A 22,032-nucleotide genomic window follows, 5' to 3' on the forward strand; every position below is an offset into this window, starting at 1 on the left:
CTTGTCGTGGGGGGAGGATGGAAGGCTGTACGATGTCTAGCCGTCTTCCAGTTATGAGTGAGCTGGTGACAAGATAAACTGTGCGAAGTATAAGGCATCTTAGGTTAAACTTGGCAGGCATTGTCAATGCGCAGTGAGCAAGCCGAATCTTTGGGACCAGGGAACCCCGATGGATTAATTATAATTAAGTATTACTGTACTTCTCGCCTCTAATCAGCCACGAGTCCAGACTCGAGTGGCAGTGCGTGAAAAGCTATATACAACCGCGAGTCTCGACAGAGAACTCGACGAGTAAATCTTTGTACGTATTGTACGTAGAGTCTATAATGTGGCCATTCAATACGCCAACTGAACCACCGACAATCCAACCCCCAGACAATATCCGATACCCCCCTTGTGACCAAGTGGCCAAGTCGTCCCCCTCCTCTTCGTCAGGGCGGGGCTAGCCAAGACGAGCACGATTCCAACGAGGCCCACGATGCCGATGATGTCAACGATGGTAACGATGTCAACGACGGTACCGATTCCAATGATGCCGACGATGTCAAACATGGCGGTGGGGTCATGGGGCCACACACCGTCTCAACCTTGCCGTAAGTTACATGACTAAGCATACCCGACGTCGGGAAAGAAGCTGTTACGCCATCCGCCATGACTGTCTGGACACCGGACCAGCGGAGGTTGACGCGGCCTTCCCATACCATGGCCAAGCAGAAGACGGCGGGGTTATCGGCGCTCATGGAAATGGCGGTACTCCAAGTCAACTGGGTCGCGCTGCCGGAATGTTGGTCGTAATTCTGGGTGGTCCCCTGAGCCCAAGTGGCGCCAACTCCCGTGTCGGCGACTCTCGGGAGCGATGCCGTGAACGTCGACGATACCGAGAAGGCGCTGTTGAGCCCAGCCGAGAAGGTTGTCGAGGCGTCGCGGATATCGCTGCCCGAAAAGTTCCAGGTGTAGTCGGTTCCGTTCCAGAGCGCGCTGCCCTCTCTCAGAGTTGTCAGTCGGAGACCTTCGGGGTCGGGAGTTTGTTCGAAAACGATATTTTCGACGACTGAAGTCGACAACGGCTTGAGAAAGATGGGGCTAATCTGGTCCATATCGTTCCCTGCCCTCCCTTGAAACCCAACCAGAAGGCCGGAGCCCACGTTTACCTCCTTGCTGGAGAGCTTGGCTGTGCCGTCCATCCCGTAACTCCAGGAGCGTTGGCTGGTGGTGATGTCAATTCGGCCGACGCGCACGGCGGAGGCGTCGGTAGCCTTCCGCCAGAAAGAGAAGAACGTCCTTGCTGGAGGATAGTAAGCCCACAATGTCATCCCGGTGATGCGTTCGTCGTTGGATAAAGTGAACTCGGAAAACTCATCCTGGCGGACGCCGGCTTGCATCTCGGTCCCGTCGGAAAAGACGACGACAATCCCACGGAGGTATCCAGCTCTTCCACTGTTGCGGTACATCCGCATCATCTGCACCGACGAACCAGGCCGGCCGAGGATGGTGAAGGGAGCACCCGCTTCGGTAGATCCGACGCTCGTGGGACTAACACAGAGTTGAGGGTCCCACGACTCTGCGAAGGGGTATCCAACAACGGAAGCGCAGAAGCGGAAAAGTGTCATCAAGAACGGCCAAGATTGGACGCGGCGAGCAAACATCCACGAAACCAGCGAGGAGCCAATGCGGGACCCAAGGCGGCACAAGAAGCGGCGGCACCTGCGATAGATAGCCGGTGCCATGGTGAAGGCAAAGTAGAGACCGGCGACGACAGCTAGAGTTGTTTGGACAATTAGGACAGCCCGGACTGCTGCCGAGACAAAAGGCCAGACGAATTCAGGGCCGAACATGATTGTGGCAGTGATCAGGAAGGTCGGAGTCAGGACGGAGCAGTGCATTACGAGTGCTTGTGTGAAGGTTCTTCCTCTTCTCATTATAAAGTAACTCGGGCGGATGAGAAGTCAAGGTAAAGATGGATGCGCGAGAAAGTAGACTAGAAAGTATTGTGTTGGTGAAGATGATGTTTGAGGTGAACGCGTCGTGGTGCAACTTGAAGCTGGAGAAAAATAAATAGGTCAGGCGGAAGGTGTGCCTGTTCAGGGCGCTCAGAATCACACAGGAGTCACGTTACTGAATGGATGCTCTCATGGGCCTAGGTACCTGCTTAGGGACGGGAATTAGGTTGTGAGGCATGGGCGCCTGCTTCGAATGGAGTTGATGGAAGTTGATGGAACTCACTGTCTGTGCGCAACAAATCCATCACGCGCAACTACCTTACCTCGAGCTTATTTTACTAGGTAAGATGCTGTACCTTTTATATTCATACTGCACTTCCTCCAGGTTTCATACTTGTTTCTTTTGGTGGCTCTGAAGCTCACTATGCGTGGTATGGTGAAGCTCCCGTCTCCTTCCCCGGTCCGGTTGGCGATGCGGTTGACGGTGTGACCAAGGCTACATTTTGTCGATCAAAAGCCACCAAAAACTGAACGTTGAAGACTGGTATAAAACAGGCAACTGCCTAGCTTGTGTAACTAAAGTACCAGGCCCTCGCTGCGAACTGCAAACTGCAAACGCACTGGACGTGACGGGTAATTCGAAGCACGCTTGCTTCCCCCCCCCCGGCCTATTGCAGATATCCGGGGCCAATACGATATAATATCATGTTTCCAGCGGACTTGACATTTATATCAACATTGCAACAGCATGGAGATGCAACAAGCGACGTAAAATTATGTTCATTTGAGATTTTGAGCCAAGGCTACCTGCCCAGATTCCCGCGTTCGCCGTGTCGACGGCGCCACACACTGTCCACTCCCATCCGGGGCCACTCCTTCCCTTTCTTGGGTCACTCCCGGTAACCACCTATCCAGTTTTACAACCTCGGCCCTTTCTATCCTTGAAGTCAATCCATCTCGCAATCCCATTAAACCAAACAACCTGCCACTCCCTGTCCATTATTAACGACACCAATCCCAACTATGACCTGTCCACGCTCCACTGCTCCGTCACCTGGATGCTCTGCTTCTTGGGCCCATGCCTCTGAGTATGCCCATTCGCCGATTCAACATCGCTCATGCCAGTCCTCCCCCTCGAATCCGCCCCCAGAATCTCCTCCTCGCTCCCGTTCCACTCCAGCCCGCCGACAACCGTAGCCTCGTGGAACGGAGCGTCCGCGCCCAGCTTGTCTCCCGACGGGCCCCTCTTGTGCGTCTGGCCCGACGAGCCCACGACCCCCGCCCCGCCCGCGCCGTCCTTGCTATCCGTGTCCGAGACAATATCGCTCGAGCTGTCGGGAGCCGCGGTCGGCTCGGCGCTGCGGTGCGCCCTTCCCGGCATGGTGCCGCCGCCAAATGTGCGCAGGCCGAACCCGCGATGGGAATGGCCCTCGCCGCTTTGGCCGTTTTGTTTCTGGTACCCGCCCGACCCGATGCCTGATCCGTAGCTGAGGACGCGGTCGAGCCACTGCTTGTAGAGCGGCCGGCAGATGGGGATGCCGATGCAGATCATGGTGACGGCGATCTCGGCGGCCGACCAGACGATGAGGCCGACTGTGTCATCTGTTTTGTGGGCTAGTGTTAGAAGAGGATCGTTGAGCCTGCAACGGCAGGAGGGATATAGGGGGGGCTTACAGGGATAGTCGGCACTCGAGAGACTGGGGACTTCGACGGTGCGCTTGATGCCGCATGCCCCGGCGCTACAGGTGTCACTGGATTAGAATGAGGGTGAGAAGGCCGAATGCTCGGGGAAACCTACAATAGGCCCAGGCTCAGACTTATCGCGATGACCATCTTCTCGCGCTGGTTCATCTGTAGCTGCCACAGGAACAGCCAGGGGAATAATGCAAAAAAGAAGTCGGCTATAACGCAGAGGACTGGTGGTTGATTGCAGTCAGCAATGCGGCTTTCTGAAGGGAAAAGTCCGAGCATGAGGAGGCCACTTACTGCACAAAGTAAACGAGACAGGGGTCGTGTTGATATGGCAGAAACCGCCTGGGATGCGTCGGTCGTATAGGTAGGCTGGTGGCGTGCATTGCAACCAAAAGACGAAGCAGACCGAGATGGAAGCCGCCATTAGGCTGGCCATGGTGATCCAAATGGCTACCTTGTGCCATGCCTGCGTGACCAAACGCAACAAGAAAAGACCCAGCGACCACTTTGCCACGGCCATGCCGACGACGGCAAATGTTTGCCCAATAGCCTCAAAAAGAATGGTATTGGCAAGGTCGTCTAGGTCCCCTATGTCGGCGACCCGTTGCCCGAATCCATAGTGAGCCGAGACCGTAGTTGCCGCGCTGTAACACACAAGGAGGAGCTGGAAGAAAAGAGAGTCAACACTTGACTTGTCTCTCGGTGGATCCGTGGACCGTGGAGCCTGAGACTTACAAATGCAAAGTTGTAAACGTGGTCGTCGACGCCGTAACTCTGCACCACTTTGATCCGTGTGTAGGCGCGGAGGATAACGAAGACGAAGGCCACGACCGTCACAATCCACATGACTGCAACGGCCCAAGGACCATGACCTCCCATAGTCATCTCGGCGGCGGCTGTTGTTGACGACGGGAGCTTGGAAGGGAACGAAAACGGGAACGGGAATGGCGGGTGGTAAAACGAACGAGTGTCGATGCGCCGAGGTGGGCTACAGAGTTAGAAGGAACGCAGTCTGGAAAGGGGGACTGTGCTTGTCCTAGAGTCCCGGCTCCTTATACCACAAGATTCCCTATCCGATGAAGTCGAAGAGAAGTATCCCAGTATCCCAAGCCACCATATTCGTCGAGCGATATGCACGCCTAGTTCGAACTCGAACTCGAAGAAGCACAAGCCGCACGCTTTGCAACTGACTTCTATCTCAGATCAGCTGCATTTTTGGATCGGGAACCGAGAAAGAGGCGGCGCCTCAACCAGGTCGCCGGGCCCTCGTCAGGCTCAAACTCAAAGTGACACACACGCCCCCAGTCAAGGGGTTCATATTGTCAGGGAGCGCGCAATTCTGTTTCCCGGGTCCTCCAGCCACAAAAAGCAAGAGACGGGGGCGATCCAGTGATGAAGAGAGACGCGCTGCTTTCCCAATGCTGGAAGTCGCCGTTGTGCCCCATGTCGAAGCGGGTCCAGAACTTTAATCCACCGCCGGCATGGTCCCCGGGAACCGTTGCCGGCTCCGCCGTTGGACTAGACCAGCATGGTTGATTCGGCAAACAGGGGGGTTCTTGCCGGATGGTTATGCAGCTAACCGGACGATCCAAGGATAGTGCAACATGGGGTTGTGTGACGATTGCACAAGTGTTGCAAGGCTCCATTTTTGGAAGGTCTTAGTGTCGAATCTGTGGATCTATCGTAGCAATCGAGACCCTATTAGTTGTTGGGTTTTCGAAAAGCAAACCGAGCTGGGGCTGGGGAGAAAGTTGTCCGAAACCAGACATTATGTGGACGGGTTTTCCCTCCCGAGGAGGGAAGACATTCCTTAGGAAGGAAGACCACATAAGTTCCAGGCGGTGTTTTTTTTTTTCTTTTTTCCCGCGCGTATCCCGGGAACCCCCAAGATAAGAAAACAAAAGGCCAATGAAAAACAGAAGCTGGGAAAAAACGGCCAAATCGAAGACCAGGCAACGATGCCGCCATTGGTAGGCGACGACCCCGCCCCCGCCCGCTCCTTCCAGCTCCGGAACGACGTTCAACCACGATAGTTCCGTCCTGTTTGCTGTAGCACTGCGACTCGGTTGCAGGAAGTTCCGGTGGGGCAGTTTTCGGGAATAGTTCCGCAGTCTCCTGTGGGCTCAGCCTGTGGAAAGAACTTACTGCTACCCAGCCGCTGGAGGAAACGTGGCCAGCCGTGTTTTTAATGATCCCCAGCGCTATCTGACATTCTGACTGGCCTCAAGACGACCTGCGAACACGGGTGTGCTCTCCCGTCCCGTTCCTTCCCAAACTCGCACTCGCAGCGGTCGGTCGTGTGGACCATGCATGGTAGATATTTGTCTGCAGCCCGGTAAGGGGGCGAGTTCACTCTCTTTGGTTTCGCTAAGAAAAACAATAACCGGTCCGGCTTTGAGTCCGGCTAAAAATACCAGACTCTCGCTTTTTCTCCTCTTCCCATTCCCTCTTTTTATTCAAGCATCGACTCGACTCGACAGTCGCGGCAATGCGTGCTGAGCTGGTGCCAGGCCAAGTCGCCTCTTCGCGCCACTTCGTCACTGGCGTGCTGACGGCCTAACCCCCAAACTGCCTGTTGTGCTTTTCAGTTCAGCCAAGCCTTCGTCGCGGGAGCATTACACCACTGCAACTCGAGGGACGACTCGGAACGGGCCCTGTGCCCCTCGTACAACCTGACCTGTTGCAACAGACCTGCAGCAGCCGTGATCGGCAGCCACTGCAGAGAACGACGAAACCTCCCGTACCTCCCAAAGTCCACTCCACCCTCCCCCGCGCCCCTGCTCTGCCATGGAAATAACCGTCGCTCCATCAGCTAGTTGGCACGCGCCAGGAACGTCCTCAGCGCTCGTTCGATATCATATGACATTTCCAACCGTTGTCAATCCCAAGCGACGCCAGGCAGCATGGCTGCCCCGAGGCCACAACCACCACTGGTACCGCAACTAAGCTTGAGATCGGAGGAAGGATGTTTCGCTACCAGCACCGACAGAAAATACTATCGTCGCGGCAACGCCTTCATCAAGCGTTGTCTCCGTCCCCGCGAGTTTCTGCATGGCCCCCAAGGGATCCACATCCCCCGGTTACGGAAAGAATCGCTCAAGAACGAGGCCGATACACTACGTTTCATAAATCGGCACACCGAGATCCCTGTCCCCCTCCTGTTTTGCGACTTTGAGGATGACGACGCGTATTACCTCATCACCGAGTACATCGAAGGCGTTAGCATGGCCGATCTACCGGAGCACCAGAAGGATGTTGTTATCGTCGAGCTGAAAAACCACCTGGCCCGGCTCAAGACGCTCAAGTCGAACCGCATGGGAGGGCCATCTGGAATCGTGATCCCGCCCTACCGGGTACTGTGCGAGACCGAGAGGGACGACTGGAGCCAACTCCGCCCGTCTGATCATGCCGAGTACGTGTTTTGCCACAACGACTGCTCGCAGCACAACATCATCGTCAACCCGACTACCCTCAAGATCGCAGCCATCGTGGATTGGGAATACGCCGGCTTCTACCCGGAATATTTCGAGTTCCCTTTCTACTTGCGAAAGGGACCGTCGGTGGCCCTCGGTGAGGAGGAGGATGATACGTACGCCATGCTGCATTTCCTCAACTCGCAGTTGTCGTGGGAGGTATAGACGCCAGCGATAACCCCGTGCGCGCTTTCGATTGTCACTGACGTGTTGCACTCTCCAGGGCCAGGGGCAACGCACCCCAATGAGTCCAATCTCAGCACCGTATCAGTGATATCCACCGAGTCCACCCCATCATCCCACGTGCCGCCGGCCAAACGTCGCAATCACGTAACTGGGCATTCAAGGATTGGGGGAGGGGTTTCACGCTGGGCCAGGTTTCTATTGTCTCTCCCAGAAGTTTTTGATAATGAAATCAACGTTGACCCACCTGCCCGTGACAGCATAAATCCCATCCCTTGCAATTGTACCATTCAGCGCCATGCGACAAAACCGTGTCATGCAACAGACGGGGTCACGGGGAGCTCTCGCGGAACCAGGGGTTGACGCCCCGGCCCGGCAGGAATCGTTAGTTTCTTGGCGGCTTGGTGTTTCTTGGTTTCGTGGGAAGTTCCATGGTCGGGACCGTTCCCAGGCTTGCCAGGCCACCCAACACCAGAGAGTCCCCTCCGTCCCCTCCATTCATCCTCTTGCATGCCGAGATCGTTGTTGCCGGACAAGGGCCCAACCATCGCCGGATCTGCCACTTGGGTTTCTTTCCCGGCAACGGCTATGCCCCACCCCCGGCTGCAATGCCTACTTTCGTCCATTTCTCATTTCCACGAAACCGCCCCTCTCAGCCTCTTGTGACCAAGTGAGACATGATGAGTTGTGTGCGGAGCCCAGCCGCAACCTCGCTGGAAATTTGGACCCTGAAAATCCTCCCACCGTTGCTCCGACGCCTGGGTTCATGCGTGGCTGTCCCGTTCGAGAACAGAATGAAGTGATCTGCGGGGTATAAGCCGACGATGTGCTGGATAGCCCAATGATTCTCTGGACTGACGATGCTACCATTGATGAACACGGCAATAGCGCCGCTAGCTCCGGCGACAATTGTTGCTTGTCATATCGCGGCCAAGTTCCCCGGGCCGGGGGGGAGAAGGACACGTCCCGAGACACTAGCGGAGCGACTCGGGGGTAAGGGCGGGGTGGGCTAGACCGCATTCTCTTCACCTCACATGCTTTGATGCCGTACGAACTACCGCGTTGCTTTTCCCATTCCTTCGGGTTCTGGGCCCGGCCAACTCGGGGAAGTGGCGTCAACGAGCCCTGTCCACCCTCGCCACAAAAGAAATGACCACAGGGCGACGGGCGTGGACACGGCAAATACCATCCACCTTCTCCTGCTCCTCTGACTTGCGAGAAGCTGATATTGCTCCTGTCGATTCTCATCAGCATGAACTTCAATAGCATCAACGCAAGGTGGACGGTGCGAGTCTAGACGCCTCCCTGGTGGCGAAATAGGTTAGTTAGGTGGACATGTTGGAACGATCCCGTCCTCAAACTGCAACGGCTGCATTAGCGCATCCCTGTTGGGACCCAGCCGCGAAGGGAGGATGGACACCTTGGTATTCGGGGGTGTGCTCTCGGTCGAGGAGTTGTGAAGGCATTAAACCCGCCGGCTCTCCCCCGGTGAAGGGCTTCTGGTGGCGCCCAGGGGCTCTCTGTCTGGCTTGCTTCTTTGCCTGTCACTTGACTGTCACCTTCGTGTTGTGAACATGCCGTCCTCTGTCGGGGAATCGCTCCTGCTGCGGCAGGGGTTGCTGTTGCAAGCCGCTCCCAACGTGTCGTGGCTTTCGGCAGCCCTTGTCCTTCCTCTCACGCTCGTCGCGTGGTATACAATCTCCTGGGTGTCATCGCCTCTTCGGAAATATCCTGGGCCATTTCTTGCAGGTAAGGGTTGATGTACCTTTGTCCATGCCATCAATATGCTGACTCGGCTACCAAATCAGGCTATACCAATTTCTGGCGTCTCGCCCAGGTGTATTCCGGCAACTATCAGGAGAGGATCAAGAAACTCCACGACAAATATGGCCCGGTTGTCCGTATCGGGCCCAACTTGCTCGACCTTGACTACCCGGAGCTCATCAAGACCATCTACAGCACGGATGGAAAATGGCTCAAGGTAGGAACGCCAACTTTATCAGACCGAGGCCGTAGCTAACCAGCCTTGACATAACAGACTCAGTACTACGAGAACAACTCGGCCATGGTCAACGGCAAGCAGACCTTCCACATCTTCAGCACGACCGACCCAGCCGAGCATGCCCGCATGAAACGCCCTGTGGCCAAGTATTTCTCCCTTGCCCACGTGCTCGCCCTCGAGGGCCACATGGACTCGGTCATCACCGACCTGCTGAAGCACATTGACACCCGCTTCGTCGAGACCAAGAAGCCGTGCGACCTCGGCGAATGGATTGCCTTCTGTATGCTCTCCCCGTCACTACTCCCCCCTTCACCTAACTCTCTCCCAACCCCAGCACCCCTTAACCTAACACCGGTGAACAGACGCCTGGGACCTGATCAGCTCAGCGACCTTCTCCCGCCGCTTCGGTTACATGGACGCCGGGCACGACTTCGACCAGACCATCACCATCGCCGACAAAGCGGCCGACTACTTCAGCATGGTCGGCCAGATCCCCTGGGCGGACTACCTCCTCGACAAGAACCCCATCAAGCGCATCGGCCCGCCCAACCTCGACAACATCACGCGCATCTCCCTCAACTCGCTCATCACGCGCATGCAGGGCAAAGACGCCAACTTCAACCCAGCCACCCCGGACTACCTGCAACACTTCCTCGAGTCCAAAACCACGCACCCCGACCTCGTCGACGACGGCATCATCATGGGCTACCTGCTGGTCAACCTGCTCGCCGGCGCCGACACCACCGCCATCACCATCCGCGCCATCTTCTACTTCTGCCTGCGCAACCCTTCCACCCTCCACCGCCTCGCCACCGAGGTCCGCGCCGCGGGCTTCGCCACCGACAAGCCCGCGCCGTACGCCGCCGCCCGCCAGCTGCCCTACCTCGAGGCGGTCGTGCGCGAGGCCATGCGTCTGCACCCGGCGGTCGGCATGCCGTTGGAGCGGTGGGTGCCGGAGGGGGGGTTGACGCTGCCCGGTGGGGGTGGGTATGTGCCGAAGGGGGCCGCGGTGGGGATGAATGCGTATGTGGTGGGGAGGAATACGGGGGTGTGGGGGGAGGATGCGGAGGAGTTTCGGCCGGAGAGGTGGTTGAGGGGGGAGGGGGAGACGGAGGAGGGGTTTAAGGCCAGGTTGCAGAGGATGAATGCGGCGGATTTGACGTTTGGGGGGGGCTCGCGGGTGTGCAGTGGGAGGAATTTGGCGCTGGTGGAGGTGTATAAGGTGGTGGCGACGTTGGTGAACAGGTATGAGATTGAGTTGGAGGATCCGAAGAGGGAGTGGGAGGTGTTGTGCAGGTGGTTTGTGAGGCAGAAGGGGCTGGTCACTAAGATGAGCTTGAGGGCTTGAAGATGGGGATGGTATGATGGAGCTGTTTCTTTTTTTTTTGTGTGTAGTGTGTCGGGGCTCGAGCACATGTACGGAATACGTGTACGTGTAGAGCAGAGGTTCAGATTGACAATACAAGTTGGCGCGTGTAATTTGAGAGGCTGAAGCTGATGGTGTGAAACACAAAGTGGGACAATGCTGTGAAACATGAGCGTAGCCAAGAGTTGAACCGAGAGTCAAATGGATTGGATTAGGTATGAGAGGCGATTAGCACTGTGAGGTTTGTTGGTCCCATTTCCCCGAATGGCCACGGCTTGTTCCTTCCCTTCTAACAACGTGGAAGTCTGCCACTTCAAATTTTACGTTTCCAGTAAAACTTAACCTTGTTTAAAGTCCCAACACATGCAACCTGCCAACCTCTACCCACCAGTGCCACCACTTCAAGTACCAACTTAAAAGGTCAGAATAGCACCAGCCTCGCCCGGGACCTTCCCGGCCACCGCTCCCGAGCCAAGAAGCGAGTACTTGTATCCGACCACGTCTGTGGCCATGTTACCCTTGGGCGCATCGTTCAGGCCACCGCCGAGGTCAGTGTCGATAACCGTCGCATATCTAAGGCCACGTCAGTCATCGATTTCTGATACAACCACACGAGGAATAAGCTGCCAACTTACCCAACCTCCTTCGAGTCACGGCTGGTAACGGGAACAGTCACGTTGCTGAAGACGTTGCTCTGGACCAGCACCTGGGCGCCCATGCGGGTGTTGATGGCTGTGCTCATGCTAATTAGGTGGACAATATGTCAGCTTGCCCGTCGGGTTTCGACGTGATGCCAACACCGGCGACTTACTTCTCAAAGTACGAGTTGTAGATGTGTCCCGTGCCGAATCGGAGCAGCGGGCCGCGAGAGTTGATGTTCTTCCAGTGGTTGTTGGCGTACGTGATGTGGAGCTTGCCGGTATCCTGGCCACCGTTGCTGTCGCTGTGTCCGGCGAGGGAAGCCTTCCAATGGTCGTGGAAATAGGTGCTGCAAGAAATCAGTTCCGTGACCGATGGGGTGGAGATATTGTCAGCAGACTCACTGGGAAATGGTGATGAAGTCGGCGCCATGCGAGGAGTCCACCAACCCGTCGTAAAAGTCCTTGTCGGCAACGAGAGCCGAGTAGAACTCGCAGTGGTCAACCCAGACGTTGGTGCTTTCCTAACAGTCACACCATTAGGTACCGGGAAATCAACTAAGGACGAGCTCGAGTACATACCTCGATTTTGAGCGCATCACCCTGGTCAGCCTCAACGAACGAAGAGACAATGTTGCGCACGATAAGGTTACTCTGCTTCCTGAAGTGGAGGCCGACACCCTTGAAGCCTAAACGGTCGTCAGTTTACGTCCATCACCAAGTTCTGATACCTAAGAATAATAGCCAAGCTTACCTGATCCAGGCAAACCAATGATGCTCTTGTTGCTGCCAACCCGCACCTTTGCGGTGCCACTGATCACGCCCTTGACGAAGACCACAACTGGTTCGCTGTTCTTCTCGTTGACAGCCTCGGTGAATTGAGGCAGCGTTGACACCGTTGTCACGGTACCACCCGCACCTCCCTTTGTCCTATCCAACAAGAACGCATTAGAACAAGGTGTCTGTGTGTCCCATACAACCAACCATCTTACCCTCCGTTGAGCGTCGCATATCCCAAGTTGGCCGCCTCTGAGACGTCCGCCCTCTTTTCTATCCGAGGCGTTCCAGCCTGGGGTTGAGTAGGAGTCGGCGAGGCCGTGGCCAGCGCCAAAAGCGAGGCGGCTGCGAGAAGCTTCATGTTGAGGGAGTGGGTGTTGAGATAGTCAAAGGGAGATCTCGGCCGAGGGAAGCAGGTGAATAAGGGAGGTGCCGGAAGTGGTGAGGTCGAGGGGTTACTGGATACGGAGTTTTCACCATGAAGTCGGACGTCCCGGGCTTTATGAACAAAGCCTCGCTGTGATGTCGCCACGCTGCCCACACCCTCGGCGTCGGGACGAATACAATTCCACGCGAAGCTGCATCATTTAGCTTCCTCCGACGGAGAATCTCCAAATTCAGTCACATTCGGCAGCCTCTCTCCGTCTCCCCCCTGGAGGGTCAGGTGGTAAACGGTCAAGGAACGCTACGAAGACTGCCGAACACCCCCTGTACGGTTAAGATGATCACCCTAGCGGGCCTCTCATCTGCGATGGTGGTATTCCAACGATGTGACACGCCAAGGCCACGTAGTTTGTTTCATGGTCTTCCCCACATTCTTCCTATGCAGGTTATACTACCGATGTCCCGAGACCATGGCCGCAGTTATCCCCGGAGTTGGTCCACATCGGGGCAGTTGAGGGACCAGGAAACCTCTTGCGTCTTCGGTGCCCAAGAGCCAAGGCAATTCCCCACCAATCCGATGTTTCTCCGTTTCCACACCGAAATACAGTCCTCTCCCTGTTTGTTCGCTAGCGCATGACTTCAAGACCGGGGCCCTTGCTAAAATCCCCAACTCAACGGTAAAACCACCAATTTTTTTAGGAAAAAAAGAATTGGAGTGAAAGAGTCTCTTCAGGTGTTTCTGAATATCGCATTCTCTTTCTTTTTTAACCGTTGTTCGGCTGTTGAGCTGGGGGTTTTCAACTTCTGGACCAGGACCCCTATCACAGGAGCCGCGCTAACAAACAAACAAGTATTGAACTGTACTTGCTTGGTACGAGTTGGTGTATGAAGACCTCAGTCACTATGTACATTCAGAGCCGCATGGATGGTGAATGCACGGGATAATTACTGGGTGCGGTCCGCATTTGGCAACCTTCAAGACAGGGCACAAAACCGGGTTGGCGGGATTCTGGAGTGATTGGATCCTTGTCCGGAACCTACATTCCAGCCTTCGGGGCTGGGGGCACAACAGAGGAGAAACTACGAGTTACTCTCCCACCCACGTCTGAACGAGGCAACGCTTCCAGCGACCTGGGATGACGAGGATCTGCGCAATATGACGTTGTTTGCTGGAGTGGACCGGTTGGGCCCGAATCTGACTTCGGGTCCAGGGGGAGAGAAAGGGGAATCCCAAATTATCGACTCCGATAGGTAGTTTGAGCACATTGTTGCACACAGGCATGGAGGCATAATACCCACACCTTTTACTCCGTTGCCCCGCTCTTCTGTACTCCAATCTCCGTCGAAGGTCGAAAAGTACGAAGTAAATGGGTACGTATATTGATATGAGCTCAAGATCCATTGAAACACGAGTTAACACGAGATAAACGAGACCCAACATGGTTTTACTCTTGGCTCGCCCTTGCGCTTTCAGCGGGAGGACCCTTGGGCACAGCCGTCTCTGCTCCCTTCCGATTCTTCCTCATTCTTCTCACCTCACTCCAAACAGCGACACCCATCCACAAGGCCCATATGACACCGGCCACGATGCCGTACACTCTCTTGTGATAGGCCGAGGCGCCCGAAAGATACAACCCCAAACCGCCGTTGATGATGCCTAGGCTGATGCCAACACGCCCAAAGGTCAGATGCACGTACGACCACACCTGCCGTTTCTGCACCTTCTTGAACACCCTGTGGTGGATGAAGCCAACAACCGGCTGAACAATCAACAGCACCAGCAAGACCAGGCCAATAATGGGATGATACCTCGTGTCCGGGTTCTCGAACTAAACAACACCAAAGCAGTCAGCACCACTCAACGCACCACAACCAACCCCCCAACAAAACAGCAAACTCAACATAGGTAGGTAAAGAAAAGAAAAAAGGATCCAAAACTTACAAACCCACCCCCGGGCAACCGATCCCCCACCAAACTAACCAAATAAATCCCCATCCCCACCGCCGCGACATACACCGCCCACGCGAGCATCTGAAAGCCCGCGTGCACCCACACGGCGAACCGGCCCGGCACGACGCGCATAATGATCGACCCCACGGGGAACAGCACCACCATGGCGGTGGCGGCCAGGATGCCGTGGATGCGCCGGTAGTCCATCATTTGCGTGATGTCGAAGCCGGGGTTGAATCCACCGCCGGAGTTGGAGCTGCCGCTGTTGGGGTTGTAGGGGTTGTTGTTGGGGTTGTAGTTGGGGTTGTAGGAGGGGTTGTAGTTGGGGTTGTAATTGGGGTTGTAGGAGGAGCCGGTGGTGGTGGCGTCTGAGGAGTCGGCGTTGGGGTCCGCGTCCGTGTTGGTCGTGGTGTCGGACCCTGAGCTGCCGCTGCCGCTGCCGACGCGGGCGGATACCGTGAGGACTGGGGTTGGTTAGTGGTGGGGGTTTATGTCCGTGGTTACACGAGGCACCGGGATAAAGGGGTGGGTCGGGTGAGTTGACGTACTCAGCCATGAGAAGGCTAGCAGGAGTACTGCCCGGTGGTATGTGCGACGTTGGATCATCTTGGTGTTGGGTACTCGACTTCACGGTGGAGTTCAGTGGTCTGTTTCTGACCCAGGATGGAACAGAGCATGGAGATACAGAGAGGCCGTGGCACGACAAGGTGGGCTCTAGGGGAATTTATGAAACAACCTCTGGAGGCGGCATGCTACATTTGGAGCCAACCCTCGAAATGAGGGCACCGAGACAAAGGTGCCCTAGACGTCTCACATCTCGGCGGCCTCATTTGCTTACATAGTATATAAGTAGGCTGGAGGCACCGGACAAGTAATCCGTATGTTGTGCTGCACGCCACAACCAAAGTATGTCGTCGATGGGGCCAATCCGGTAGCAAGAACCGCGCGTCCTTCGTGGCAGGGTAAGAAGTTTGTCCGGCTTTGTCCATTCACGATGTAGGGTCACACGGGTCGGGACCGAGCCGGACTTGGCTCCAACCACGATCCCGTGTTTCTAAGAACGAAAGTCGATTGATGACATGCAGCCAAGAGCCATGCTATGCATCGGTAGAAAATACAGCACTCTACCTGTGTAACTCCAGCTCACCCGCCAATAGGGGTAAGCCAAGCGAGCTCAACCAACCATCACCAACACCATCAACGCTGACACACGATAGCCCAAACCCCGAAACCCCAGCCCAACCCACCTCCAACCCCCCCCCAAAATGGGCCTCACCACCCTCCTCCGCGGCTTCAAAGTCCCCATCCCCATCCTCGACCGTTTCCTCACCGCCCACAACGTCCGACCAACCGAGCACAACCCACCCCACCTCTTCCGGGGCCTAGGCGGGCTATCCGCGGCCACGCAAAACGTCGACCCGCAATCCGCCCTTCTCCGCGCCCGGCTCGCCGCCGCCGCCGCCAACCCGGACCTGGACCCGGGGGATCGTGATTCAGTCCGCCTCTTCGTCCCGCACCGTCGTGGCCAGGATCCTTCCGCGTATGGATATGTTGCCTACGCGTTTGTGATGGTCTTTGGGCAGCGGCATGTGGATCTTGATGTGGAGCTGCCGGAGCAGGCCCCGAGTGGGTTTGCTGCGCTGCGGCGGGAGGTGTTGGGGTTTGTTGCTGAGGGTGAGGAGGATCTGCTGAAGGCTGCGGGGATGCAAGAGCCGCGGGCGGAGAGCAGGTTTTTTGTGGTGGTGACTGATGGGCGTGAGTTGCCGCTTGAGCGGCCGTTTGTGAGGGAGGTGAGTTGGGGTGCTTTCTTTTTCAGTTCTTCGTCGTCTCTATTTTGTTTTGGGCGTTTTAGAGCTGCCGTTGAGATACTGCTTGCCTGGGTAGGTAGCTAACGGTTGATTTCTGCTCCCCAGTCGGACCTCCGTTGCCAGCAGTGCGCCGTTGGGTTCGAGACATTGCCTGCGCTACACATCCACAAGTCCGAGTTGCATGGGGTGGACATGATGTCGAACCCGTTGCCGGATGACCTTTGAACCCGTTGTCGGGTTTCCAGAACATGGCTGCCATCTGAAACCACCCATGTGTAACTACATACACATACCACCCCCCAATTTGCCAACGCATCCACGACACGACCTCTCTTGCCAAGTTTTGACCACGCTATGCCAACCCTCACCCAACCGCGTGGCAATTCCAACTGGTGAAAAGGTACGCAGAGGCAGGGAAGAGACTGGATAGCGTAGAGCGGGAATCATAATCTGAACAAGGATGGGCAAGGTGGGGGGCCATGAAGGGGAATGTAAACTCGAATGATAGAATGCAAGGTGCCATACATAGGTAGCCAAAAACACCCATATTTACACCCCAAGAACCGTCTTAGTACGAATGCAAAAAAATTCAAACTCCCATTGTGTCATGCCCAAGAAACACAAGCGCTGCAACCACTGACCAAGACTGTAGGTATATTAAATGTAAAAATAGTCCAAGCCACCCCTGTACCCAACCCCCCCAGTATCCATTCCTCACTTTACAAAGCGATGGCACCGACGAGGGTGAAGAGGAGGACAGCTCCAGACACGAAGAAGGGCGCGGTGTCCAGGCTGGGGATGGTGCCACGCATGGCGGCGTTCTCCGAGGTCTCGGCGTCGTCGCCGCCATCGGTGCTGCCGCTGCTGCTCTTGCCGCCCTCGGTGGTCGAGGCCTGGTCAACAGCCCACTGCGAGCCCGGGCCGTCCAGGCCGGGGCCCTTGCCAGCACCCTCATCGAAGAACTGTGGTTGTGCTTGTTAGCGGGTTATTCAAGAGGTTGGCCGCGCGGGTAGGCGAAAGGGAGGAGGGGAGACAAACCTTAAGGGCACCCTCGGGAACGTCAGGGAGAGTGGCGGAGCCGACAGCCCAGTGGGCGTCCTCGGACGGGCACTCTGAGGCCTTGTTGGTCTTGGTGTAGCCGGCATCGCCAGTAGGGGCGGGGTACTTCTTCATGGCGTTGGCGAAAGCGGAGAACTCGGGCAGCTCCTTGCGGTCGCCGGTCTGGTCCTTGCCATTGCCCTCCTGGCCGCCCTTGATCTCGACGATGCCGAACTTGTTGGGCTCCATGGTGTACTCGTACATGAGGCCACCAGAGTAGACAGATGTCATGTTGCTGTGCATGAGCGCTTCGAGCTCACGGAAGTTGCGCGTGTTCTGGTTGCAGCCGTACTCGGATAGGAAGAGGGGGAGGCCGTAGTCACGGAAGGCCTCAACCTTCTTGTCCCAGCCGGAGGTGACGAAGTCGCTAGTGCACCACGAGTAATCGTTCTGCGTCCGAGTCAGTACCAAGTCTTCTTGTTAAAGACTATGCTTGGTGGTGGAACTTACGAAAGCGAAGAAGTCGCTGCGCTCATCGTCCGAGCCGCAGTTAAAGTACTGAGCAGTCTGCATGCGGTTGTCGGTGACATCGGCAGCCGAGTATCCGACGAGGATCTTGCGGTACTTGCGGGCCTTGATGTAGCGGCGCATGTCACGGTCGGTGGCCTTCACGTACTTGGCCGCGAGGGTCGTGTTCTTGAAGTCGTGGACGACCTCGTTGCCGGAGAAGAAGGCCATGGTGTTGGTGTACTTGGCGAAGGCATCGATGGTCGCGAACACACTCTGCAGGTAGGGGGTGTTGTACGTGCCGTGGGGCTCGTAGCGGTGGATCGAGTAGAGCGGGTTGTTGGCATCAAGCACAACGTAGATGCCGGCATCCGCGAGGGCGTTCATGCACTCATCGTGATCCTTCGAGTTGTCGGTCGAGTAGACACGGATGACGTTGATACCGAGCTTCTTGAACTTCTCGATATCGGGCATGCAGACCTTGGTGTCGGCCAGGGGATCGACGTTCGCCGCGGCACCGCCGGGCTGGTAGTCGATACCACGGACGTAGAAGCGCTCGTTGCCCTTGAAGAAGGCATTGCCAGTCACGGTAATGGGCTCGAGTTCGGTCGCGCGGGCCTTGGACCTCAGGGTCGCCGTCGGGCCAGCGTTCACCGCGGCCGCGGCCGCCACAGCGGACAATAGAGCTGCAGACCTCATCTTGCTTGTGTCGTGTGATCGGAGAGATGGTTCGTCGTGGGGTTTGGATGCGGAAAAACCGGGAATCACGGGTTGGGAGAGATGAAAATTAAAGCTTAAAAATTCAAATGGCCATCAAACGAGCGATTTGGCCGAAGGGTTGAAGGTCAGAAACAATCTGAGAGAGCGATTGACTGGAAAGAGGAAGCGACGTTGGTGGTCTTGAAAAGTGCAAGAAACCTGTTGGTGCGTGGTGCCGGGGGCGCGCGACAGTTAAAACGCGACCACCCGGCCGGCCCGAAAAGGGGTTATTGCAAGCATAGCCACTTTCCAAGACTTTTCCAAGAAGTCTTGGAAGTCTCGGAATGGCAGCTTCAGCATCGGCATTGCGTCTGCCAAGATGGGGCGACATCCCCTGAAATCGGGGCGCCCAGGCTCGCCAGAACCAATGGTCGAGACATTTCCTGTTCTCCTGTGCGACGAAAGAATTGACTACCCTCCGATTCGTTCGATCCTGAAACGAAAACAGGATACTTATTCAAGCAGGCCGCGAGCATGAACTGCTTGATGAGTACTATGCCGTTGAAAAGCGGGAAAAAGCAGACGATGCAGGGCGGCACATGGGAAGTTCTCGCTCTTTTACCGCGGCGCCTTCCTCAAAGTAAAATAAAATTGCAAGCGTTGAAGGTAACTCAGGCCAGCATGGGATTGGCCAACGTTAGATGCGAAAATAAATACCAAGAAGAGCCAAGACGGGGTTCCCCACAAACAACCAGACCTTTTTGTCGCAAACCTTCAAAAAATCCCGGATCAACACGGGGCAATGGTGGGCTTTGAAGTCAGACATAGTCATTGTAATCTCAGAATTGAATGGCACCTAACCCACTATTCGTAGGATCATTGTTCTGGCCAATCTCGAATTAACTGGAGCCGACTTGACATGGTTGTGATGTGCCAAGCCGTCGGGTCGAATGGATGTGCGTTCTCGGTTGATCTCACCCTCGCGTCAGGGATGTGAAACCAACCAGTCAAGCCAGTCTGTTTGGATCTGCACCAATGGCTTGGGCCAACGATGCCACCTGCCATGAGCCAACAGTCAAGATCTTCCAAGGCACAGGTACCCGAGGTTTTACCGGTCAACCACAACCGAAAGATCACGACTGAAATTGTTCTATTTACACTCATCGCAGAACCTCCTCCAATGACATGGATGGAGATGCATTTTCAGCGGCAAGACCCCATCCTTTATTTGCCGACAATCATAGGCTGGTGTCTACCTAGGGTTATTGAACCAACCACATTCAACCCTCACAGCTCGGTGCGCTCACGCTACATGTATCAAATCTACTTCTTACCAAAAGTGAAAGTGGAAAGACAAGAATACAAATGAACGGCCCGTTACGACGGTAGGTATCTTGGATAGGGTACCGATATGATTTCGTTGATAACCTATCGTTGTCCGCGGGCGGCTATGCGACCTTGGGACCATATTTCAACCTTCGCGGCTCTCTATCGCTCCATCGCCCAACCCATTCCCCAAAGCCCGGAATACCATTCGCAAGCAGCATCCAAACATGGTTCGCCGGTCAATTCCCATCCATCCAATCTGGGAAGAGCAGACCGGCAGCTGCCTTGAAAGGAACAATCACAAAGTCTTTCATCCCATCGCCGTAATGGTTGTAGATGCGATTGGCGTGTCCAAAAAGCATCGACGCCGACTCAAATTGCCCTGCCCGCGCAAAGTAGCTTCCAATATTTATCAGCGACCAGATGTCCCGAGCGGGGTTGGGATCTCAGTCTTACCAGCTTGCCTCGAGTAGCAACGTAAGCAGACGCCGTGCCGTCTCAAACGGTAGGCCCGAGTGTCCCTGGGCCGAGCCGTAGGCGGCACCGATGGTCAACACATGAGGAAAAACCTGGTCGTATTGGACTTTTTTTCGGTACGAGCCCCCGGGCCTGCCCGATGCAATTTCCCAGGCTCCGTAAAGCAAATCGACCGCGATCTGGTAATAAATGTGCCACTCCTTGCGCGTCATCCTTGCCCGCACGACCTCTAGGACTAGCTTGTTCCATCCGAGCTCCGCGGTCTCGGTGTTCCTACTCACGAGAGAGGTCCTCAAGAGTTCGGCTCGGGCGGGGAAGTACGCGTGGTTACCCCAGGGATAGAGGCGCCTAACCTCCTCCTCGAAGTCCGGGTTGTCCATGTTCATGTCGATAGCCACCTCTTGCTGTAGAATGCTTTCGGCCACCGCGCCAGGGTCCATGAGCACCATCACATACAGGAGGCAAAGCGCCTCGCGGGAGAACGACTCGACCTTCTAGGCCGTAGAGACGGTAAGGCGGTATTGCTCTCTGGGCGGGAGAGCCTTGACTTTGTTGAGTTGGCCGAGCAACAGGTCTATGTCGAGTTCGCCGCTCAGATTCTTTCTGTCGCATTTGTTAAGATATTCCTGGAAGGTCGTATGATCCCTTCTGACTTGCGCGGCAATCTGGGAGATAGCTAGAGGGATGTAGCCGAGGTGTTCAAACAGAGTCTGAGGGGCGGGGTCAGCGCGATTAATTCTGATACTCTCACCCATCTGGTTATTGACGAGCAAAATGCATTCGCTAGTAGTCATAGGTGGAAGATCAATCCCTTTCGCGGCGAGATCAGTCTTGGCCAAGGGGTCCCGGGATGTCACCAGGATGGAACCGTGGGCTGTAGGCGGCCAGAACTCGCTGACGAAGTCGATATCGTCGACACCGTCGAAGATGATCAACCACTTGGCAAATTTAGAACCAGCTGCAGTGGTATCGGCAGAGCTCGCCGCTGGTGGCGGTTGCTGCTGCTTGCGCGGGTTACAAAGCCACTGCAGTACCTTGTCGCGGCAGATGACCATATCTTCTTTGTCGCCTTCATTCATGAGGCCTAGGGCTTCAGCAATGTCACGAAATCCCTTGTAGATGTTTTCAACGTCATTGGCTTGGACCCAGAAGATGGCGTCAAAATCCTCGGTTCTCTCGAGTGCATAGAAGGCTGCGGTCTGAGTCTTGCCGAGTCCCCCAAGACCGCAAAGCGCAAAGGAGCGAGAAAGGGAAGGTTGGCTCTGGCCCGGACTCTCGGGGAGCAGCTCTGCGTCGATCTGGTTGAGAATATCATATCTGCCCACAACGTTGGGGTTTCTGCTGATACCAGCCCAGAGGTAAATGGGCATCTTGGGGGGCCCGCTCTCGGCGATGGTGTGTTCAGAGCTCAAAGAGGACGGGCTAGCTCCGAAAGGAGTCTGTACCGCTGATCCTACATCAATAAGTGAAGTTCGAATTGGAATTGGCGAAGGCTTCTAAAAGATGAGAAATAACAAAGAAATAGACTACCTATATTACCTTCTGTCGAGTCAACATTTGACCCGGTGCTCGCCAGGTCGCTAGCAGGGAACGGAGGTTTTGACTCTATTGTAATGTTGATTGAACGGTAACGGTTAGCAAAGCTAGGTACCTAGGTAGCTAGTGCTGCTTTGTGTTATTATTAAGAGTTAGGCTTTACCCATAGAATCCATCATCTCCATCTCCCAGTTATCAAGAATAGACAGATCTGGGTACGAATCCATCTTTTAGA

At 55.6% G+C, this 22,032-nt stretch overlaps 10 protein-coding genes across 10 annotated transcripts; 3 read left to right on the forward strand and 7 right to left on the reverse strand.

The window, feature by feature from the left end:
- Nucleotides 1-213: 213 nt before the first annotated feature.
- F5144DRAFT_649634 (uncharacterized protein) lies at nucleotides 214-2,029 on the reverse strand (the record flags this gene model as incomplete). Its single annotated transcript, XM_066792974.1, has 2 exons — nucleotides 579-2,029; nucleotides 214-297 (listed from the first exon to the last, which is right to left on the reverse strand). The coding sequence occupies exons 1-2, from the start codon at nucleotides 1,917-1,919 to the stop codon at nucleotides 214-216; spliced, it is 1,425 nt and encodes a 474-aa protein (XP_066643281.1). The 5' UTR covers nucleotides 1,920-2,029.
- Nucleotides 2,030-2,697: 668 nt separating this feature from the next.
- F5144DRAFT_243864 (uncharacterized protein) lies at nucleotides 2,698-4,903 on the reverse strand. The gene is made up of 5 exons (XM_066783373.1): nucleotides 4,368-4,903; nucleotides 3,927-4,296; nucleotides 3,739-3,856; nucleotides 3,615-3,679; nucleotides 2,698-3,542 (listed from the first exon to the last, which is right to left on the reverse strand). Exons 1-5 carry the CDS (start codon nucleotides 4,515-4,517, stop codon nucleotides 2,962-2,964), a joined length of 1,284 nt encoding a protein of 427 aa, XP_066643282.1. The 5' UTR covers nucleotides 4,518-4,903; the 3' UTR covers nucleotides 2,698-2,961.
- A 1,398-nt stretch (nucleotides 4,904-6,301) lies between these two features.
- F5144DRAFT_243926 (kinase-like domain-containing protein) lies at nucleotides 6,302-7,433 on the forward strand. Its single transcript, XM_066783374.1, has 3 exons — nucleotides 6,302-6,384; nucleotides 6,449-7,264; nucleotides 7,329-7,433. Exons 2-3 carry the CDS (start codon nucleotides 6,536-6,538, stop codon nucleotides 7,377-7,379), a joined length of 780 nt encoding a protein of 259 aa, XP_066643283.1. The 5' UTR covers nucleotides 6,302-6,384; nucleotides 6,449-6,535; the 3' UTR covers nucleotides 7,380-7,433.
- Nucleotides 7,434-7,717: 284 nt separating this feature from the next.
- F5144DRAFT_243929 (uncharacterized protein) lies at nucleotides 7,718-8,710 on the reverse strand. The gene has a single exon (XM_066783375.1). The coding sequence runs from the start codon at nucleotides 8,555-8,557 to the stop codon at nucleotides 7,901-7,903; it is 657 nt and encodes a 218-aa protein (XP_066643284.1). The 5' UTR covers nucleotides 8,558-8,710; the 3' UTR covers nucleotides 7,718-7,900.
- Nucleotides 8,711-8,862: 152 nt separating this feature from the next.
- Nucleotides 8,863-10,638, forward strand: F5144DRAFT_602891 (cytochrome P450; the record flags this gene model as incomplete). The annotated part of the gene is made up of 4 exons (XM_066791242.1): nucleotides 8,863-9,037; nucleotides 9,097-9,269; nucleotides 9,327-9,570; nucleotides 9,653-10,638. 4 exons carry the CDS (start codon nucleotides 8,863-8,865, stop codon nucleotides 10,636-10,638), a joined length of 1,578 nt encoding a protein of 525 aa, XP_066643285.1.
- A 431-nt stretch (nucleotides 10,639-11,069) lies between these two features.
- Nucleotides 11,070-12,432, reverse strand: F5144DRAFT_490593 (pectin lyase fold/virulence factor; the record flags this gene model as incomplete). Its single annotated transcript, XM_066785805.1, has 7 exons — nucleotides 11,070-11,229; nucleotides 11,292-11,399; nucleotides 11,468-11,644; nucleotides 11,700-11,818; nucleotides 11,877-11,983; nucleotides 12,049-12,224; nucleotides 12,287-12,432. The coding sequence occupies 7 exons, from the start codon at nucleotides 12,430-12,432 to the stop codon at nucleotides 11,070-11,072; spliced, it is 993 nt and encodes a 330-aa protein (XP_066643286.1).
- A 1,440-nt stretch (nucleotides 12,433-13,872) lies between these two features.
- F5144DRAFT_244011 (uncharacterized protein) lies at nucleotides 13,873-15,236 on the reverse strand. Its single transcript, XM_066783377.1, has 3 exons — nucleotides 14,955-15,236; nucleotides 14,437-14,870; nucleotides 13,873-14,284 (listed from the first exon to the last, which is right to left on the reverse strand). Exons 1-3 carry the CDS (start codon nucleotides 15,010-15,012, stop codon nucleotides 13,901-13,903), a joined length of 876 nt encoding a protein of 291 aa, XP_066643287.1. The 5' UTR covers nucleotides 15,013-15,236; the 3' UTR covers nucleotides 13,873-13,900.
- A 299-nt stretch (nucleotides 15,237-15,535) lies between these two features.
- F5144DRAFT_244041 (uncharacterized protein) lies at nucleotides 15,536-16,623 on the forward strand. Its single transcript, XM_066783378.1, has 3 exons — nucleotides 15,536-15,565; nucleotides 15,624-16,196; nucleotides 16,320-16,623. Exons 2-3 carry the CDS (start codon nucleotides 15,672-15,674, stop codon nucleotides 16,437-16,439), a joined length of 645 nt encoding a protein of 214 aa, XP_066643288.1. The 5' UTR covers nucleotides 15,536-15,565; nucleotides 15,624-15,671; the 3' UTR covers nucleotides 16,440-16,623.
- Nucleotides 16,624-16,847: 224 nt separating this feature from the next.
- On the reverse strand, nucleotides 16,848-18,634 carry F5144DRAFT_243994 (Glucanosyltransferase-domain-containing protein). The gene is made up of 3 exons (XM_066783376.1): nucleotides 17,763-18,634; nucleotides 17,253-17,702; nucleotides 16,848-17,176 (listed from the first exon to the last, which is right to left on the reverse strand). Exons 1-3 carry the CDS (start codon nucleotides 18,456-18,458, stop codon nucleotides 16,934-16,936), a joined length of 1,389 nt encoding a protein of 462 aa, XP_066643289.1. The 5' UTR covers nucleotides 18,459-18,634; the 3' UTR covers nucleotides 16,848-16,933.
- A 1,602-nt stretch (nucleotides 18,635-20,236) lies between these two features.
- On the reverse strand, nucleotides 20,237-22,024 carry F5144DRAFT_592976 (uncharacterized protein; the record flags this gene model as incomplete). The annotated part of the gene is made up of 6 exons (XM_066790414.1): nucleotides 20,237-20,755; nucleotides 20,810-21,016; nucleotides 21,119-21,460; nucleotides 21,587-21,714; nucleotides 21,801-21,866; nucleotides 21,961-22,024. The coding sequence occupies 6 exons, from the start codon at nucleotides 22,022-22,024 to the stop codon at nucleotides 20,237-20,239; spliced, it is 1,326 nt and encodes a 441-aa protein (XP_066643290.1).
- Nucleotides 22,025-22,032: the final 8 nt, after the last annotated feature.

The sequence above is a fragment of the Chaetomium tenue genome (genome assembly GCF_020726465.1).
Source record: "Chaetomium tenue strain MPI-SDFR-AT-0079 chromosome Unknown F5144scaffold_4, whole genome shotgun sequence".
Taxonomy (NCBI): Eukaryota; Fungi; Ascomycota; class Sordariomycetes; order Sordariales; family Chaetomiaceae; genus Chaetomium; species Chaetomium tenue.

What these genes read in the sequence shown, in the direction of transcription:
- F5144DRAFT_243864 (XM_066783373.1), bottom strand. Translation starts at nt 4,517, where the DNA reads ATGACTATGGGAGGTCATGGTCCTTGGGCCGTTGCAGTCATGTGGATT. An exon ending in TGTCTCGTTTACTTTGTGCA is followed by an intron (nt 3,857 to 3,926) that starts GTAAGTGGCCTC and finishes ATCAACCACCAG; the next exon opens with TCCTCTGCGTTATAGCCGAC. An exon ending in AGTCTGAGCCTGGGCCTATT is followed by an intron (nt 3,680 to 3,738) that starts GTAGGTTTCCCC and finishes TGACACCTGTAG; the next exon opens with CGCCGGGGCATGCGGCATCA.
- F5144DRAFT_244041 (XM_066783378.1), top strand. Translation starts at nt 15,672, where the DNA reads ATGGGCCTCACCACCCTCCTCCGCGGCTTCAAAGTCCCCATCCCCATC. An exon ending in AGCGGCCGTTTGTGAGGGAG is followed by an intron (nt 16,197 to 16,319) that starts GTGAGTTGGGGT and finishes TCTGCTCCCCAG; the next exon opens with TCGGACCTCCGTTGCCAGCA.
- F5144DRAFT_244011 (XM_066783377.1), bottom strand. Translation starts at nt 15,012, where the DNA reads ATGATCCAACGTCGCACATACCACCGGGCAGTACTCCTGCTAGCCTTC. An exon ending in GCTAGCCTTCTCATGGCTGA is followed by an intron (nt 14,871 to 14,954) that starts GTACGTCAACTC and finishes AACCAACCCCAG; the next exon opens with TCCTCACGGTATCCGCCCGC. An exon ending in TGGGGATGGGGATTTATTTG is followed by an intron (nt 14,285 to 14,436) that starts GTTAGTTTGGTG and finishes GGTGTTGTTTAG; the next exon opens with TTCGAGAACCCGGACACGAG.
- F5144DRAFT_243994 (XM_066783376.1), bottom strand. Translation starts at nt 18,458, where the DNA reads ATGAGGTCTGCAGCTCTATTGTCCGCTGTGGCGGCCGCGGCCGCGGTG. An exon ending in GCAGCGACTTCTTCGCTTTC is followed by an intron (nt 17,703 to 17,762) that starts GTAAGTTCCACC and finishes ACTCGGACGCAG; the next exon opens with AACGATTACTCGTGGTGCAC. An exon ending in TTCCCGAGGGTGCCCTTAAG is followed by an intron (nt 17,177 to 17,252) that starts GTTTGTCTCCCC and finishes GCACAACCACAG; the next exon opens with TTCTTCGATGAGGGTGCTGG.
- F5144DRAFT_243929 (XM_066783375.1), bottom strand. Translation starts at nt 8,557, where the DNA reads ATGCTATTGAAGTTCATGCTGATGAGAATCGACAGGAGCAATATCAGC.
- F5144DRAFT_243926 (XM_066783374.1), top strand. Translation starts at nt 6,536, where the DNA reads ATGGCTGCCCCGAGGCCACAACCACCACTGGTACCGCAACTAAGCTTG. An exon ending in ACTCGCAGTTGTCGTGGGAG is followed by an intron (nt 7,265 to 7,328) that starts GTATAGACGCCA and finishes TGCACTCTCCAG; the next exon opens with GGCCAGGGGCAACGCACCCC.